Raw genomic sequence first — 19,796 nt, 5'->3', positions numbered from 1 at the left:
TGGGCTTGAGATTTAGCAGAACCCGACGAAGGGTGAGCCATAGAGTGGGCAGGCGAAAGTGGTGAGGCTGAACGGGCAATCTTTGCGCTGGCCGATCTGACGACCGTGGCACTAAAGTTGAGGTCGCAAGTCTGCGTGGCCGCCTCCTTTGTTGGCCGAGGAGAAGCAAGGACAGTGCTGTATTTTCCTGTCTGAGGCACGGTGGGCAGTCGACTGGCGAATAATTTTCGAGCAGCAAAGGTCGACACCTTTTCCTTCCCTCTTATTTCATGGATGAGCTTTTCGTCCTTAAAAACGGGGCAATCTCGAGAGGATGCAGCGTGGTCACCCATACAGTTGATGCAGCGAGGGGATGGAGGTGGACAAGCACCCTCACGGGCATCCTTGCCACACGTAACACATTTGGCCGGATTGGAACAGGACTGGCTGGTGTGATTGAACTGCTGACACCGATAGCAACGCGTAGGGTTTGGGACGTAAGGGCGAACGGAAATTATCTCATAGCCTGCTTTGATTTTCGATGGGAGTTGAACTTTGTCAAATGTCAAGAAGACAGTGCGGGTTGGAATGATTTTCGTGTCAACCCTTTTCATGACTATGAACAGCTGTTACGCCCTGGTCAGACAGGTAGTGCTGAATTTCTTCGTCAGACAATCCATCGAGGGAGCGTGTATAAACGACTCCACGCGAGGAATTTAAGGTACGGTGCGGTTCCACCCGGACAGGGAAGGTGTGGAGCAGAGAAGTAGGCAGCAATTTTTGTGCCTGGAGGACATTGACTGTTTCTAACAACAGGGTGCCATTCTGTAATCGGGAACAAGACTTTACAGGACCTGCAATTGCGTCAACACCTTTCTGAATAATGAAAGGGTTGACCGTGGAGAAGTCGTGACCGTCGTCAGACTGAGAAACAACAAGGAACTGTGGCAACAACGATGGAAGAACCGTCTGTGGCTGAGACTCAGTGAACTTACGTTTGTGAGCAGACATAGTGGAAGGTGAGGAAACCATTGCGGAAGAATCCCCCATGATTACCGGCGTCTCCGATGGCGCGCTCCTCCCTTGTGGGGGCCCTTACTGAGGGCACTCCCGCCTTAGGTGATTGTTCACACCTCAGGTCACACCTCCCGACAAACGGACGGAGGGACCAATCGGCACTTTCGGAAGGTATCAGCTCGGGTAATCAGCCCTCCCTGGGCCTGGCCGTTACCAGGGGGTACGTATGTGTCCTACCTGTCTACCCGGGGCGGGGAATTACGCGTTACCCCGTCACCGGCTACGCATGGAAGTGCGTGGGTCGGCCTTCAGACACGCACAGGGAGGAAAAAAGAGAAAGGGAAAGGAAAGAAGAGGGGTCTCAAACGCCGCAGCGGAGAAAAGGGCAAAGAGAAGAGGGAAGGAAAAGAGAAGGACAGAGGAAGGACGAAGACTTGCAAGTGTAGAAAGCAAGGAATTTGTATCAGTTTCAAGCGTCCGTCTCCGGACGTAGGCACAAACCATACTCCCAGAGGGGGAGAAAGGGAAGGAAAGAGCCAGAGGTGGGGGGGAGGGGGGGGGGGCGAAGATCGAAGATGGGGGACAGGGAAGGATGAGGAAAGGGAAGGTATGCAGCCCGGAAAGGAAGGAGGGCCACATTAGCTCGGGGTCCCGTGCTCGCTACGCATGTGTCCACAAAAGAGTTGTGGACCCCCTGGGGGGAAATGATGTAGCTGACAGATGCTCAGTTGCATTTCACAGTCTTTTAATTTCACTTTTCACCCCCCCCCCCCCCCTCCCACCACAATAATACACAGTTATACAGGGTGATTCAAAAAGAATACCACAACTTTAAAAATGTGTATTTAATGAAAGAAACATAATATAACCTTCTGTTATACATAATTACAAAGAGTATTTAAAGAGATTTTTTTCTCACTCAAAAACAAGTTCAGAGATGTTCAATATGGCCCCCTCCAGACACACGAGCAATATCAACCTGATACTCCAACTCGTTCCACACTCTCTGTAGCATATCAGGCGTAACAGTTTGGATAGCTGTTGTTATTTCTCGTTTCAAATCATCAATGGTGGCTGGGAGAGGTGGCCGAAACACCATATCCTTAACATACCCCCCATAAGAAAAAATCGTAGGGGGTAAGATCAGGGCTTCTTGGAGGCCAGTGATGAAGTGCTCTGTCACGGGCTGCCTGGCGGCCGATCCATCGCCTCGGGTAGTTGACGTTCAGGTTTCATAACTAACCTTTTTCGTAGGACTCTCCATACAGTTGATTGTGGAATTTGCAGCTCTCTGCTAACTCTGCGAGTCGATTTTCCTGGGCTGCGAACAAATGCTTGCTGGATGCGTGCTACATTTTCATCACTCGTTCTCGGCCGTCCAGAACTTTTCCCTTTGCACAAACACCCATTCTCTGTAAACTGTTTATACCAACGTTTAATACACCACCTATCAGGAGGTTTAACACCATACTTCGTTCGAAATGCACGCTGAACAACTGTCGTCGATTCACTTCTGCCGTACTCAATAACACAAAAAGCTTTCTGTTGAGCGGTCGCCATCTTAGCATCAACTGACGCTGACGCCTAGTCAACAGCGCCTCAAGCGAACAAATGTACAACTAAATGAAACTTTATAGCTCCCTTAATTCGCCGACAGATAGTGCTTAGCTCTGCCTTTTGTCATTGCAGAGTTTTAAATTCCTAAAGTTGTGGTATTCTTTTTGAATCACCCTGTATATAGCCAGGGCACTATTGTTAAACTATGGATAAGCCTCATTAATAGCTTGCAGGCAAACCTCCACATACTGCTACAATAGTTTTCTGTTGAACATCTATGAGCAGTAAAACCTAGCCACGAAGTTCACAGTTTATGAAGAATAATCAGGTACATATGGAGCAGACACTGTCATTGTTTGTACACATGGCCTAATTGTTTAACACTTATTCCACGATTAAGTTGAAGCATTATTGTTGTTCTAATCAACATAGGTTTCTCATCTGAAACTCTGCCATGGACTGACTGACTTGTGACCAAAAATCGGGCCCTTATATATCATCACAATAATAGGTGCTGAAACTACACATTGTTCGAAGTTAAATGTACAGAAATTACAATTAAAACTTAACTCATTAATTTAACTAAATACATCAAAACATTTGTTCTCTTTAACAGTTTCTTCTACAACAAGGGTTAAGCCGAATTATTTGTTTAAATCGTAAAATTAACAAATATAGTTACGAAAACAATACTATACAGAATTTATATTTGTTTATAAGACAACAATAGAATTTAAGTTATGAAACAATTATTGATTTCACACTATAACAAAAGATATTAAGTAGAAATAGTCTAGATAAATTAGAAAATCAATTACATACATGAAACGAAGCACAAAATTAGATCTGTTGTTATGTTCTTTAAAACTGAAGGCCAACCTTTCTCTTTTATGAAAAAGCGAATTATGCTCATGCATGTTAATGGTGCTTAGTTAAAAGAGAAAAAATGAATTTAAGGAGGAGATGGCAAAACAAGAGGAGAAGTAAAAATATCCCAGCTTGCTTCATCACAAATACACCTAGTTGCTCTGTTTTACTAAGCAACGGGCTTTGGCATGAAGATGTTTCAATTGAAAGTAATAAGACCAGTTGAGGACGGGTGCCGCCTTAGACATTGCAAGGTGCAACAATGATCACAGACATCCGTGACAATGACTGTGCTTCAGCACTGAACTGGCTGAAGGCAAACAGGGCCCTTCGAGTGGGGAATGGCAATGTCAGCAGCATGAATTATCTTATTGGACATATCATGAATGACTTCATCAATAAAACCTAATAAAGAAGGTGTAAACACAACCTGGCTGGTATATAGAGGCCAATCAGCATGACAGAAAGCCCAGAGGGGTTACCTGGCCATCGGGAGGCAGGAAGGGCATGAGAGGATCAATGGAAAGTGGTGACTATCACATGGGATATTGTGTGATGAGAAGTGTAAGGAAGGCGGAAGGTGAGGGGGAGTGAGCGAAGTACCAATGGCACAGAAAGTGCCATATGCAGCACTAAAATGAGTAGGGGAACATTATTAAGAAGGCACAGGTCATGGTCCACAAGAAATTGGTCAATTGGTCAACTCCACTGGAAGCCCTCTAAGGGCCAAACCAGGTCGACATAAGTAAGAACACACAGGGGTGAAGGAACAAGAACAGGGAGGCAGGGGCACTGGAAACGAAATGCAGCCTGGGAAGGAAGATTGGGCCAAATTACCTTGAGGCACCAAGTGGGGGGGGGGGGGGGGGTGTCAAGTGAGGACAAATCTGGCAACCTTTCTGTCCACATAGGGTTTGGCAATCATTACAAGCTTTCTCTCTGTGCATGCAAGCATCATTATGTTGAAATGTAAGCCCAAGATGGCTTGCCATGAAGGACAACAAAACGGGGCACAGAATATCGACAATGTTCCCCTGTGCTGTAAGGGTGACATGGACGACAACCAAAGGAGTCATCTCCTATGAAATGAAATGGTGTCCCGGGCAGCCGACAGTCAGGTTCCACCATTGTCTGAGGCATTTCCAGACATGTCTCCACTAGTCATTGAGGCTCATTTTGAAGCAGGAGTCATGACTGAAGACAGTTCTACTCCAGTCAATGATATTTCAAACTGAATGTGCCTGACACCACTGCGAATGGGGTTTCTGGTGTACAGAGGTAAATGGTAGTCATACAAGGGGCACCGTGAGCTCAGCCCCCTTTGTGCGAGGTGCCTATTAATGGTTCTTGTGGTCACTGAAGCACCAGCTGCATATTGGACCAATGATAATGATAAATCTGAGGCTCCGAGTGTCTCTCTGATGATTGCTCAGTCCTAACCTGTTGTCTCTCTAGGTCAACCACTTCCTTCCTGATGCTGTTCCACGGTTCAGCCACTTCTGCCAACATAATCAGATAGTGGCATTGCTCCTGTTCAACTGCCAAGGAATTCGCCGATTACTCCAACCAGCTTCTTTGAGCCCAACTACATGTCGTCTTTCAGATGCTGCCATTTGCATATATTGTTCAAGCTCCTGTCTGTGAGACATAGTTACTGTCCAACTGAGTACACGGAATGAAATTCACAAAGGTTTTATGCCCTGGTAGTGACATATCCCATGTTTACTAACCTTGTCAGCTACGTGTTGAAACTCTGCTGCAGCATCACACATTCATCTGTCGGCCATCACAAATTTACAATTTTGCATTTTCCATCAACACCTGTATAAATATCAATTTGGGACAAATCTGCCCTTTGTGGTGCATCCTTTTTTGTCTGAGTGTGAGTGAGGCTGCAGGCTTGTCACAAGGTACAGTGTTTTCAATTCTGCATCGAAAACCATGTGGTTGACACTCAGGCAATTTTGGCACTTTCTGCCAAAATCCTATTGGGTTTCTGAACAAATACATAAATGCGGATGAAACATGGATACACTGTTACACTCCAGAGACATGTGAACAACCAAAACAGTGTGTTTTTGAAGGCAAACAGGCTCCGAAGGAGGCAAAGGTGGTGAAATATGCCAGAAAGCTGATTGCCACTGGTTTTTGGAATGCATGCAGAATCATCTATGTTGATCACATGAAAAAGGGGGCAAACAACAACTGGAGACTATTATGCATAGTCACTAAACCAGTTGATTGAAGAAATCAAGCAAAAATCTTCATATGAATAATAAAAAGGTCCACTTCCATCACGACAATGCACAGATGCAAACCTGTGCAGTTTCAATGGCCAAAATTATGGAATTAAAGACTGAATTACTGCAACATCCGTCATATTCACTGGATTTGGCCCCCAGTGATTTTTATTTCCAAACTTGAAAAAATTGTTCAACAAATGACGGTTCACACTGAATGAGTATGTCATCACCGAAACAAATGCCTACTTTGCATAACTTCTGAAATCCTAGTTTTTAGATAGCTCAAAAGAGTTAGAGCAACATTTGGAGAAGTCCACAGAGTTAACAGGGAATTATGTTTATTTTTTTTTTTTTTTTGGGCAGGGCGGGGGGAGGGGGGGGGGCTGAAATAATTTGTTTTTCTAATGATTTACTGAATGATCCTCATTTTTCTTTTCAGATATGTATTTTTCTCAGAAAAGTACATCAAGCTACTATAGTACGAGGGTCGGTCAAAAAGTAATGCCTCCCATTTTTTTTCTACTTAAAGAAATTAAGTTAAGTGAAAAATTTGAATTTGGCGCCATTCCTCAAACCTTCTTCTGCAATCCACTGCAGTAGTAACTTTCTGTGTCAACAGGTGGCAGCACAGCAGAAGTTTGTAAGATGGCCGACATCGATGTTCGTTTGAGACAGCGTTGTGTGATTGAATTCTTGAATGCAGAAGGTGAAACGCCCATACGCATTCATGAAAGACTGAAGAAGGTGTATGGTGTTGTGACAGTGGATGTCAGCACTGTTAGACGATGGGTTCGTCGTTGTAAGGAAGCTGAAGGGCAAACACCGTTGACTGACGAAAAGCGGAGCGGCAGGCCGGTGAGTGCAGTGACTCCACACAACATTCAGCAAGTTGATGACATCATTCGTGGTGACCGTCGGGTGACTGCAGATGAAGTGTGTCGCATTATTTCTCTTAGTAAAGGCAGTGTGATCACGATTATTAAACAATTGGGGTACTCAAAAGTTTGTGCACGGTGGGTTCCAAGAATGTTAACCGATCAGAATAAAGAGGCAAGGAAAACAATAGCCTCCCAACACTTGCAGCGCTTCCGTTTGGAGGGAGATGAGTTTCTGAAAAAAATTGTGACCGGGGACAAAACATGGGTGCATTTTTTTGAACCCGAATCAAAGAGGCAGTCAATGGAGTGGCGTCACACAAGCTCGCCGAGGAAGAAAAAATTCAAAACTGTGCGATCGGCAGGGAAAGTTATGGCAACAGTTTTCTGGGATACAGAGGGTGTGATTCTGGTTGATTTTTTGGAGCAGGGATGCACAATAAATTCTGTTCAATACGTCACAACCCTCAACAAACTTAAAGCACGTCTTCAGCGAGTTCGCCCAACAAAATCAATGGCAGACGTTCTTCTTTTGCATGACAATGCAAGACCACACACCAGTCGTCACACCTCTGACGAGATTGTCAAAATTGGATGGGAAGTTTTGCCTCATCCCCCATACAGCCCTGACCTGGCACCATCAGACTTCCATCTGTTCGGGCCACTAAAAGAAGCTCATCGTGGGATTCATTTTGAAGATGAGGAGGCCGTCAAAACATCCGTGCGTCAATGGCTTAGGAAGCAGAGCTGTGATTTTTACCGTGCTGGGATACATGCCCTTGTTCAAAGATGGACCAAAACTGTAGAGATGGGCGGAGATTACATTGAAAAATGACAAAATGATCCTCAATGTTGTGGTTTTCAACCTATGTAATTGCATTTAAATTTCCTGACAATTAAACGTAGAAAAAAAATAGGAGGCATTACTTTTTGACTGACCCTCGTATAAGAATGTGTGTTCTGTTTAAAATTTTCTGTATCTGAAGCACAAATATTACAGACTTCTTCAAATCAAACAGAAACCACTGTGAAACAATCTTGTCATGTAAGACATCTGACACTTTTTGCCTTGTGGGATGCTCACCATATGAAGATCACAGAACTCTTTGCAAATGAACACAACTTCCCCAAGGCAAACACACAAGCAAATGATCAGTTGCAGCTAAGTGACAAAGATGTGCCAGTGGCAGTACGAATGAAGCCATGTGAAACCTGCCAATAATAGGCACCTGTTTGGTAGTCCCTTCATATTATGATGACACCTTAAAACAGCTGTGGCAGAAATGATACTGTGGAAGCAGTGTGTGCTTAAAGCCAGGGACCAAGCCAGATTAACACAAAGGCTTCTCACTGGCAATTACAAATGAAGATTAATGCAAAAACTAAAACTAAACTCTGGCCGAACAGGCCATGAAGGCCCAACACTACCAACTGGCCACCATGTCATCCTCAGCCCACAGGCATCACCAGATGCAGATATGGAGGGGTACTTGGTCAGCACACCACTCTCTTGGCCGTATGGCAATTTCCGAGACCAGAGCCACTACTTCTCAATCAAGTAGCTCCTCAGTTTGCCTCACAAGGGCTGAGTGCACACCACTTGCCAACAGCGCTCGGCAGACCGGATGGTCACCCATCGAAGTGCTAGCCAGCCCGACAGTGCTTAACTTCGGTGATCTGACAGGAACTGGTGTTACCATTGTGGCAAGGCTGTTGGCCCAAGTTGAAGGCAAGGAGAACGGATTTTTCTCCTTCCAGCTGTCAGTCTCACTGCTCCTGAGAGCAGTGCCAGTCTGTGTATGAATACCTCTGCCAACTCTACAGAAGACTGTTAGATTTTTCTGATCACACGCCTTTCACTTGATGTTCTTAGACTTTGGTTTACCTCTAGCTATCACCTTCCCCTTCTGTGGTCTTCAGAGGTGGAGGGGTGGGGAGGATATGGGTAGCAGGTAATATATGAAATTTCTAATTTGAGAACTACAATTTTTTTTATCAAATCTTGAGTCACTTACCTTCGACGCAGAAATTCCTCTAATCCTCCAGCGAACTTTTACCATTTTTTCTTTAACGTGGAGTGTTATCTTCAACACATCCATTTTAACGAATGCAAATTTGAGGTGCCCAACTACTCTTACAGCAGCTATCTGACAAACATATGGCACAATCCCTCTGAAAATTCATAAAGTTGTACTCATGATCTGACAAATAAAATAACTTAATAAAATACTTTTGGCCAATGTGAAATTTGAACAGTTACTCACTGAGTTATTGTTCCTCTTATGTTGTTTTCGAAGATTATCTCTGGATGGTAAATACTATAGTCCATTGGCTGAACAAACAGTTTTGGGAGCTGCAATTCAGGTAGAATTAACTTGTGCAGAAGCATATAAAAACAATGTAAATAAAAATTATTACACAAGCCTTTCATTGTTTAAAACGCTATAGAAATACGACAACTATGACACTGAGACATGCAAGAAGAAATAAAGCATAAAGCTCTATTACACGTGTGTGTGTGTGTGTGTGTGTGTGTGTGCGCGCGCACGCGCGCGCGGATAACACAACGACAATGGGTATTGGCGCCCTTACAAAAATTAATAGAAATGAATGTGGCTATAACATATGCCCTCATATGCAAGTCAGGTAAAGTAAAAATACAATAAGAATGATTAAAATATTCTCTCTCTCTCTCTCTCTCTCTCACACACACACACACACACACACACACACACACACACACACACACACACACACCAGCAGAAAATGTAAATGGTTTTACTAGAACTTGGGAGTAATTTGGAAAAGTCTTCATAAAGTATTGCAGTAACAACCATTGGTCAATAAGTGCAGTGTGGTGAAACTTGGATCAGTAATCATGCACACAAAAGTATTTCATGACAAGCTACTAGCCATACTCTGTAGAAAACTGCACCATGTAGCAGTAATATCTGGAGTGAGCAGGATGGTGCCCCCCACATCAGGGAAAGACTCTTGTAATGAGCTATGTGTTTGGGTACAGGGTTTTAGAGTAGCAAGTGCACACCAGTCATACAAATAGAGGATTTGGATCAATCCAAATGAAGTTGTCCAATAAAAGTTAAGTTGGTTGCTTCACCATTTTTAAATATTTCAATTTTTTTTTTTACATGTGATTACCCTACAACTGAGAAGTTCAAATAGTTTTTTTAAAAAAATTTATTTTCGTTTGTAAGTTCACGATGATGTTTCAGTTTAGAGAAGTTAGCAAAAATTTGAATACCTCTGCACTGTGTTAAGTTAAAAAATTGCAATTGACATGATTGTTTTTAGAAAAGTGTCCACTACAGCATTGTCTATTAGACAAAATACCTTGAATTCAAAAATAACCAGTCAAAATGACCTCCAAAGATTGGTATCCAAATTTTCAAAACTCCACTTTTTAGGACCAAAAATAACAAACAAGGAGTGATTTATCAGAGTATTTTTTTCCTATAGTTATTAAAAAAAATTGATAAGAAGAACCAAATGAATATAAGGAGGTGGCCATCAAAGCCCTACTGGCGGAGCTGTCCAAGAATATTGTGCCTCCAAGTAGTGTCATAAAACTGAGTGGTGGTGGTGTGGTCTTCAGTCCTGAGACTGGTTTGATGCAGCTCTCCATGCTACTCTATCCTGTGCAAGTTTCTTCATCTCCCAGTACCTACTGCAGCCTACATCCTTCTGAATCTGCTTAGTGTATTCATCTCTTGGTCTCCCTCTACGATTTTTACCCTCCACGCTGCCGTCCAATACTAAATTGGTGATCCCTTGATGCCTCAGAACATGTCCTACCAACCGATCCCTTCTTCTAGTCAAGTTGTGCCACAAGCTCCTCTTCTCCCCAATTCTATTCAATACCTCCTCATTAGTTACGTGATCTACCCATCTAATCTTCAGCATTCTTCCGTAGCACCACATTTCGAAAGCTTCTATTCTCTTCTTGTCTAACTATTTATCGTCCACGTTTCACTTCCATACATGGCTGCACTCCATACAAATACTTTCAGAAACTACTTCCTGACACTTAAATCTATACTCGATGTTAGCAAATTTCTCTTCTTCAGAAACGCTTTCCTTGCCATTGCCAGTCTACATTTTATATCCTCTCTACTTCGACCATCATCAGTTATTTTGCTCCCCAAATAGCAAAACTCCTTTACTACTTGTAGTGACTCACTTCCTAATCTAATTCCCTCAGCATCACCCGACTTAATTTGGCTACATTTCATTATCCTCATTTTGCTTTTGTTGATGTTCATCTTATACCCTCGTTTCAAGACACTGTCAATTCCATTCAACTGCTCTTCCAAGTCCTTTGCTGTCTCTGACAGAATTGAGTAATATATAAATCCCAATACAACGATGTTTACAGAGGAAAGCCTGTTGTATAGCTGTTTCTAGCTGGTTAAGAGTGTCAAAAGTGGATCAATATCTCCAGAGTCCAGACTGAGAGCAGCTACAGAACTGCCTAGTCTGAACACCCAGACCATTCGAGGGTTGACCATTCACTACAAGGTTCCCTCACAGCTCGTTATGGTGACATTCCGGCCATTGCTGGGACGTGTTCAATCCCTTTCTGGTTTGAGGTGAGGTATCAAAACTGCCTGCTCCACAAGTTGGGAAATTGTACTGTTCACCATATTCAATTAACTCAATTAAAACAATCTAAGAGGAATCCCTTTGAAACTGTTTGCAAGTTTCACAGTATGGTGTATCAGATTTGGTTGTGACCAGGCATAGTAGCTGCAGACAGTGCCCAATACAGGTCCCACATGGACAAAGGGCAATTGTAAGACTCAGAATTGTTGGATCTGAAGTCCAACTTATCCCTCTTCATGGTCACACAATAGCAGTGGAATGCTGGACCCTGGATGTCAATGGCAGTAATCATAGCAAAGTGCTCTATCATTGAGTGATATCTCCAAGCATTGTTCGGAGGCACCCCTGCCTCCGCACTGTTAGGATAGGTAAATGACTGCTTTTTACCAGAAATCATCATGATGGCTTCCCTTCCTTACATAGAACAAGTGGCACAATTGATAAAGTTTGGGAATGAGTGTCACGACCTTTTCTCGCTCTCCTTGATTATGCGTCAAGCTCTGACTCACTACTTCATAGACGGCTTGGTTTCCTGCAGTTGGGCATTACTTAAACAGTCGCAGAGCCATACACCTGACTTGGATATGGTGAGTGGCATTCCCCAGTCTACTGAAAGTGTCTAAGATGACCTGAGGACTTCGGGATTGTTAAGTCAGTAGCATGTTCGGTCACCTATTCCTGAATGCTACCTCGGTGTTCAAACACTGCCAGCTGGCTGAAGCATCCTCTACACTGCTTCCCTTCCAGTACTGCTCCATCTGGTAGATTGATCCAGAGTGAGACGTGGTTATTGGAATGAAGGTCACCAGTAACCTCCCCTGAGCAAAGTCTGTGAGGGCTGCAGAGCAGAAAAAGAGGTCTATGGTTGAGGATGACCCAGCAGTACTAGTGAAATGAGTGGAAGAGCCCGTGCTGAGGAATCACAGCTCCTGCTACAACATCACTTTCTAAAACTCTACCACCGGGGCAAAAAGAGTGGGAGCCCCATAATACATTACAGGTACTGAAGTCTCCCAGTGGGAGAAATTATTGGGAAGTTGATCAATAAGACCTGAGAGAGCCCCAGAATCTATTGCATCTTGTGGAGGTGAATACAGTGAGCATATAGTGATCATCTGACTCACATGAACTCCAAATGCTTGCAGGTTGATAACTAAGTATAGAGCATGGCAGTTGCCTGTGTTAGGGACAAACACAACCCATCCATGTTCCCCCTCAGGTCATTCTTGCTGTGGAGGGTATAGCCCCAAAGCACAGGGGCATCAGTAAGTTTAAAATGTGTATCTTGTAAACAGAAGCACAGGAGATACTTGTGCATTAGGAGTTTCAGTTTCTTCACATTTTTCCTGAACCCACTGATGATCCACTGCAGTATGGGAGACATTTTTTAGGTGAGATTTTTCTTTCACTGTGTGTCTCCACTGGATGGAAATCCTGCACTGGATGGAGGCTTAGTCTGGGGGCTATATGGTTACCTCAGGCAGACATTGTAGTTCACTGTCTCCAAAGCAGAATAATTAGAATTGTCAGATAGAATGACATCTGGTATGACAGCTTATGACTTTTCTTCTGATACCGGCACTTCCCTTTAGGCTTGGCTGCCAGAGGAAAATATGGAGCAACAGTATTTCCAGTGGCAGCAACAGTGCCAGCCTGTTTTCTAGAGTGTGCCTGTTGAACTGCTGGAAGCTCGGCAATGTAAGCTACTGTGGCTTTTACTGAATTTCTGACACAGGGAGGGGTGGTGGCATAGGCTGCATACCAACACCACCATTGCAACTGCACTTGCAAACACAGGGATTAGTGCTAACACTATTAACCTCCATTTGTGTAGAGGCACCAGCTTCTGAACAGGCTTTCTGAGAGTGGAAGCAAACGAAGTAGTGAAAGCTGGAGGTTGCATTGCTTTATACATCTTTTGCCTCACCGTATAAAATATGCCAATTTCTTTTGAGCTCCTGTACCGTCTTTATTTAAGGTAGACAGTGCAGTTTCTATTCCCGACAGAGTGATCCCAAAACATACTTTGGTGGGGAAGAACAAATGACTCCTCGTAGGTGGCCTTACCACACTTGCTGCAAGTGGTTCTTACCTTACATGCTTGAGTGTTATTTCCAAAGCACTGGCCTTTAAAACAGCACATTGGGTTTGGTATATAAGCCTCACAATTAACTGAAGGAAAACTACCTTGATATGCTCTGGGAGAGTTGTGCTACTGAATGTAAGGATAAAGCAGTTTGATTTAATCAGCTCGCCATCTACCCTTTTCACCTTTTCATCATATCTGGCACATCAGTCACACCTTCCTAAGCCCACTAATCTTTCAGCTGTTCTTTGGAAATTTCATCAATATTTCTGCATGAAAACATCTTTCTTATAATTCCAGGTAGTATGTGGCTCTATGGCATATTCCCCAACGCGTTTTGCTGTCTGGAGATTTGATGCTTGGTGGGAACTGGATGTTTCAACCAAAAGTGCCCCATTCATTTATCTCTTTATAGATTTTAAGGTGCCAGGAATGCCCTCTAAACCCTTTCAAGCATAGAAAGGTGAAACTTTCTCAAAGCTGCCCTCTTCTGCTCAATTATTAAAAACACATTCTGCCCAGCAGTATCATGTGTTTTGTTACTATAACGTGAACTGTGGGGAATAATCCCTGTATCAGGAGGACTGGACACACAAGCCTTCATTTGGCTGGGATAATTATGAGTTTAAAGGGACTAAACTACTTCATTATCAGTCCCTCAATTAACATGAAAATGAGGTAAAAGATATGAAAAGAGAAAAGGAGAGTTGTCAGCTCCAAGATCTGTGACGATATTGTCATGATTGAAAATGTGCACGACTTTAATCAGATAGTTAAAAATGAGATAAACCTAGGCATCTATAAACTGTAGCAGGTTCACTGAAGGATACACTATAAAGGGTCATCATAGTACAGCTAAAATGAGCTGGAAAATGGAAATATGGTGAGACAATGCAGCTTATACAGACTACAGTTAATTAGCTTAAACAGATAAATAAAACACATACATAAAAGTTTAAAAAGGTACAACAGTGGAGGAGGAGGGGGGGAGTAACCTAAAGCCACTCTGGGCACATTCTGCAGCAAGGGGTAGTCTCTCCACAACCATAACAGACATCGAATGTGGAGGTGCATTACATTTTGTTATAAAATCTGCTTTCCCTCTGGAAACATCAGACTTTGGTAGCTGCTAACCCTCTGTCTGCAAGTATCTGAGGTAGTGAGATAGACAGGTTGACTGCTTTATCTCAGAGCAGCCAGCACTGCATATACACTACGAGAATATGGATGATCGTGAGGGGACTATCAAAGCTGCACTGAGGGGAATCCTCTTGATGCAAAAGGAACTCACAGATAAGTCTGGTGTAGCCGATATGCAGTCAGCACAGTATGATGGCTTTTTTCTGAGAAGCATGGAGAGAAGAATAATTTTAATAATTTTAGAAGACCCAACATACCCACTGTACCCTGAAAATGGAGTAAACAAACAGCTATCTTATGAAACTCAGCTCGTTCTAATGTTCCAGAAGACTGAAACATAGCAAGCTGGAATCTCATCCATCTGTTATGTTTTATGCTCCCAAGAATAACTAATTTTTTTTTCCACTTTCTCATTCTATTTCCTATACATTTGCATATCTAACCAGCAAACCCGGCAATGCTTCGCAATTGCTAGTCACCACCTCTTCAAACAATATGGAAAGTAAAGCAATCCTCAGAGCACACTGACAAGGTGGCTTCTCCATTTCTCCATTTTTGGGCAAATGCTAATACAACACAGTATACCTAACAAAGAACATAAATCTTGTTTAACACAACTCTCATTGCGTGTTAACTGGTGGGCGTATGACAAGATTGGGGAGTACATCTATCAGGCTAACTGTCCTGGTCTAGGTGTCAGGCTGCAACCTACTTTCTCTCTCTTCATCCTACCAGCTTGGTGCACTACATAAGAGTGCAGCTGAAGCAATTGCAGCCACAGAGCAGCTGTTTTGCCAGGCTCATTATATAATTTTAAATTTATCTTACTAATTACTAGTAAATGTTCCACTTGTGTGTGTCAACTTGCTCCACAATGGTGTTAGCAGCTATCAATTTCTCACACCCTTCTGCACTACATACCTTCCAAACAACTAGGTTTGTATAAAACCTACATTAACAGTTCCTGTTTCACTTTTGGTCTGTTGATAATTTTAATGATAAATCGCCACACAACAAATCACTTTATACTCGACAAAGTATGAGCACAAAGAGGAACAGGTGAATCAGAGGTAGGCACAGCAGACGATTCCAATGCCGATGGATGTCCCGGACAGCTCTGATATGAGGTGTTCGGAACAAGCTGCCGGCCAAGACATCTGTTATGGAAACATGTCTGGATGGAACTGCTATTATTTAAATGTGAGGATGAGAAGCAAATAATGACTGTAAATGTTGAGGAAACACATTAAATATCTTATGCAAATATTAAAGAGCAGGTGGTCTCAAACATTGGAATGGTGTGTTTAATCATGCATGCCATTTTACCAGTAAACCATGGGTATATACAGTAAAACTACTTAAATGTTAGGAAACTATTCTACAGACTGCTGCCACCTACTGTGTTGGCCACTTGTGTGGATTGCTGGGCTTAATAAACCTACCAGTTTACTGCAGAGTTGGTGATAGCCTACGATTACGCACTGTGGCAACCGACTTGTGTTCAGGTTATGTCAAAAATTGTACTACAATTTCTGAAGTTAAATGCTTTGATGTGTTGGACAGAAATGAACTACGGGTCACTTCAAGTGGCCAGGGTGGTGATACTAAAGACAACTTGGAAACACAATGGCCACATCATCTCTCATTAGAAGAGAGATGAGGGATATTCAGTGATTCTGATGCAGTGTTCCTAACTTCTGGAAATTAGGGGGAGAATATATACCTGGTGACGTAAGACCTTTTCATCCTCATAGTTCAAATGCCTCGCTTTAATAATAATACAAACTTAAAAATGTGTGGATGCGAGAAAGAAGACATGGCCAAAGTGAAAGGATGAGGCAGTTTTGGGAATATAAGAACAAGAAAGCCAGTGCTAAGTAACAGTTTCATGTGCTCCTTACAGGGCAAAGCAAAATCTTTATATAATATTTGAAACGAAATATTGTAAGAAAGTGTTGAAGTTGAAATAGCTATCTATTACAAATACAACAAAATCTTTTATCAAAGATTCAGAGTTGTAATAAAACAGTCACTCAACATAACATTCTCTTATTTAGAGCTGGTGATACATATTTCAATGAAAGGATCAACAGTAAACAATTTTAATAACAGTTACCAATCACAACAGAATATTATGATGTGATCAGTGACAAATTTCTCAAACAAATATACCCTACAGCTCATGGGCAATATGCAAACAACATTTTATGTCCACTTGGCCAGTACTGTGGAATACCAGTAACTAGACAACACAAGAAAATGAATGAGGTGCTGATGCAGAATGGTTAATGGTAGCACTCCCACATAGCATAAAGCTTGGCTATTAATCTGGTTCTGTAAACACCCTTGGCAATATCACTTTCCCTCCTGGTAGATGGCATTCATGGTGAAAACATACCAGACAAAATACTAGTCACCACCAGGAGACATCTTGCTAATACCAGACAACACTACCTCTCATCTTAATAATAGCCTTAACTTGATTCATGGCATAATCATGGGCACATCCACATACAAGACTCCTTTCTCGCATCTGATCACGTCTCCAAGCCCACTCATATAACGGCACTGATCACCTACAAATTATTGGCACATACACATCACTACACTGCCATTGCCTGGCACCAGTTCTAATCCATCTACAGCACTCTAAAGAAACCAGTGTGATCTTTTAAGAGGGTAACTAAAATTTTGTCCAGAGGAGTTACTTGAACATTAAAGGTCATGCTGGTCCAGAAATCCTAAGCTTATAATTAGGGCTAGGATTCTTATGACTTAAAAATCGCCATAATAAGCACAAAGAAATATTCTGTTAAGACCATAAGACCAAAAATTTACAAAACATATGCACAACAACATAAAAATGACCTAACAATATTAAAACAAGGTAAAATTCCTAATGTAAAATAAATTTGTACGTCAATTTATGACAATGAACTATTTATTTAAGAATAAAATGCACCAAAGAAGAAAGCTTAACTACGGAATTTGATGATTTGTGCTCTTCAGAAGTACTGTCAGACCATCGTTAACCTACTTTTTTTTACATCCTCATTTTACTTCAATTTATGAGCTGTAAGTTGCAATACACAATGAATACCTTGTGCATATTTTCAAAGAAAAAAAAAATGATTTCCTACTGTAAGCCAACAAAGTCTAGTACTTTCGAACATTTCTTTCTACTTCAGCTGACATGGGAAGTATATATAAAACTGACAGTAACATTTAATCTAAATCTAAATGATTAAGAGAGGACTTTTCACACAACAAAACTACTGAAATGGAGCAAAGTGTATGATATACTTTGTTTTCTTCTAAATTTTTTTTCCATTTTCTTTGACATTTCTTTGTCCAACAATGGAAAATCCAAAAATATGCCTATCTGCGATTCAGCATCTAGGCTATATGGTGAGTAGCAACTTTCCGTTTCATAATATTGTTACACTTCTTTGTCCATTTAACCAAAAGCAGCAATTGTTCTATCTGTTTCGCTAGTGGCACTTCTGATTGCTCCAAAGCATTTATGGCAGCAGAATAAATCAAAAATCTGATTTTATGTATCAAAGTTTTCCTGAAATTTCAGCATTAGACATTCATTCTTAGACCAAGACAACGTTGAAAGTTCTGGCAGTTACAGTTGCAGGCATCAATCCTGAACCACCATCTTGTCAAAATGGAAATTTTTTTTATAGGGAAATTCTTGGAGCTAACAACTTAAATGCTGCAACACACGTAGGATTTTCAAAAACACCTTTTTGATACGCCCAATTAATCTGTCAATATAACTGAATTTACTACAAACCACTTCTGGAACTTTGTAAGGCATGAGCTAAAGAAGTCACATGTACTATTTTACTGTACAATTCTCTTAGTGAATCGGCAGATTTCACCATAGCAGGCACAGCATTTCTTGCAGAAACTACTACATTGTCATGCTCAACAACTTTGGTTCATATGGCAGCCACAGAAATGTCTAACAAGTTGCCAATAGTGGAATAATTTATTTTTTCTAAATGTTTATAGTTTCTAGTGAACATTTCACCTGGACTGTCTTCTTCCAAAGTTCCGACAATGGTACTTCTTTCTCTTTTAAAAGAAAAAAAGCTCACACTGACATTGTCCCTTCTTAACGTAGAAGAATCACGAAGAGATCTAGCCTACTTAAGGAATGTCAGCAAGAAGGAAAGCAGTACAAAGTTTCTCACAGAATGGAGAGTTAATACACAGGATTCCCCTAGGAGCATTTGCTGTGGTGTCTTTCCGTTTTCAAACTGTTGTACTCCACGTTCGTGTTTTTCTGTTGCCACATGCCGCTGACCATTAAATGACTTCTCTTCAGTTACTCTTACAGCTTCTTGCTGCTGTGGTCTTCAGTCCAGAGACTGGTTTGATGCAGCTCTCCATGCTACTCTATCCTCAGCAAGCCTCTTCATCTCCGAATAACCTTTGCAGCCTACACCCTTCTGAATCTGCTTAGTGTATCATCTCTTGGTCTCCCTCTATGATTTTTACCCTCCACACTTCCCTCCAATACTAAATTGGTGATCTCTTGATACCTCAGAACATGTCCTACCAACTGATCCCTTCTTCTAGTCAAGTTGTGCCATAAATTCCTCTTCTCCCCAATTCTATTCAGCACCTCCTCATTAGTTACATGATCTACCCATCTAATCTTCAGCATTTTTCTATAGCACAACATTTCAAAAGCTTCTATTCTCTTCTTGTCTACACTGTTTAGTGTCTATGTTTCACTTCCATACAAGGCCACACTCCATACAAATACTTTCAGAAAATACTCCCCAACACCTAATTCTATACTTGATGTTAACAAATTTCTCTTCTTCAGAAACACTTTCCTTGCCATAGCCAGTCTACATTTTATATCCTCTACTTCGACCATCATCAGTTATTTTGCTCCCTAAATAGCAAAACTTATTTACTATTTTAAGAGTCACATTTCCTAATCTAATTCCCTCAGCATCACCTGACTTAATTTGACTACATTCCATTATCCTCGTTTTGCTTTTGTTGATGTTCATATTATATCCTCCTTTCAAGACACTGTCCATTCTGTTCAGCTGCTCTTCCAGCTCCTTTGCTGTCTCTGATGGAATTAAAATGTTGTCATCAAACCTCAAAGGTTTTTATTTCTTCTCTGTGGATTTTAATTTCTACTCAAAATTTTTCTTTTGTTTCCTTTACTGCTTGTTCAATATACAGATTGAATAACATCAAGGATAGGCTACAACCCTGTCTCAGTTCCTTCTCAACCGCTGCTTCCCTTTCATGCCCCTCAACTCTTATAGCTGCCATCTGGTTTCTGTACAAATTGTTAATAGTCTTTCCTTCCCTGTATTTACACCTGCCACCTTCAGAATTAAAAAAAAAGAGTATTCCAGTCAACATTCAAAA

The 19,796-nt window shown here is 41.7% G+C and overlaps 1 protein-coding gene across 2 annotated transcripts in view; it reads right to left on the bottom strand.

The window, feature by feature from the left end:
- Positions 1-19,796, bottom strand: part of LOC124555182 — an 88,272-nt gene that overhangs the window by 35,416 nt on the left and 33,060 nt on the right. For both annotated transcript variants that reach the window (XM_047129015.1, XM_047129016.1), the window contains exons 4-5: positions 8,803-8,891; positions 8,554-8,710 (exon numbers count right to left, since the gene is read on the bottom strand). In XM_047129015.1, coding sequence (XP_046984971.1) covers positions 8,554-8,710; positions 8,803-8,891 — 246 coding nt within the window. The remainder of the gene's footprint in view (positions 1-8,553; positions 8,711-8,802; positions 8,892-19,796) is intronic.

The sequence above is a fragment of the Schistocerca americana genome, chromosome X, assembly GCF_021461395.2.
Source record: "Schistocerca americana isolate TAMUIC-IGC-003095 chromosome X, iqSchAmer2.1, whole genome shotgun sequence".
NCBI classification, from domain to species: Eukaryota; Metazoa; Arthropoda; class Insecta; order Orthoptera; family Acrididae; genus Schistocerca; species Schistocerca americana.
Note: the sequence above shows the minus strand (reverse complement) of the source record. Positions and strands in the feature narration are given on the sequence as shown.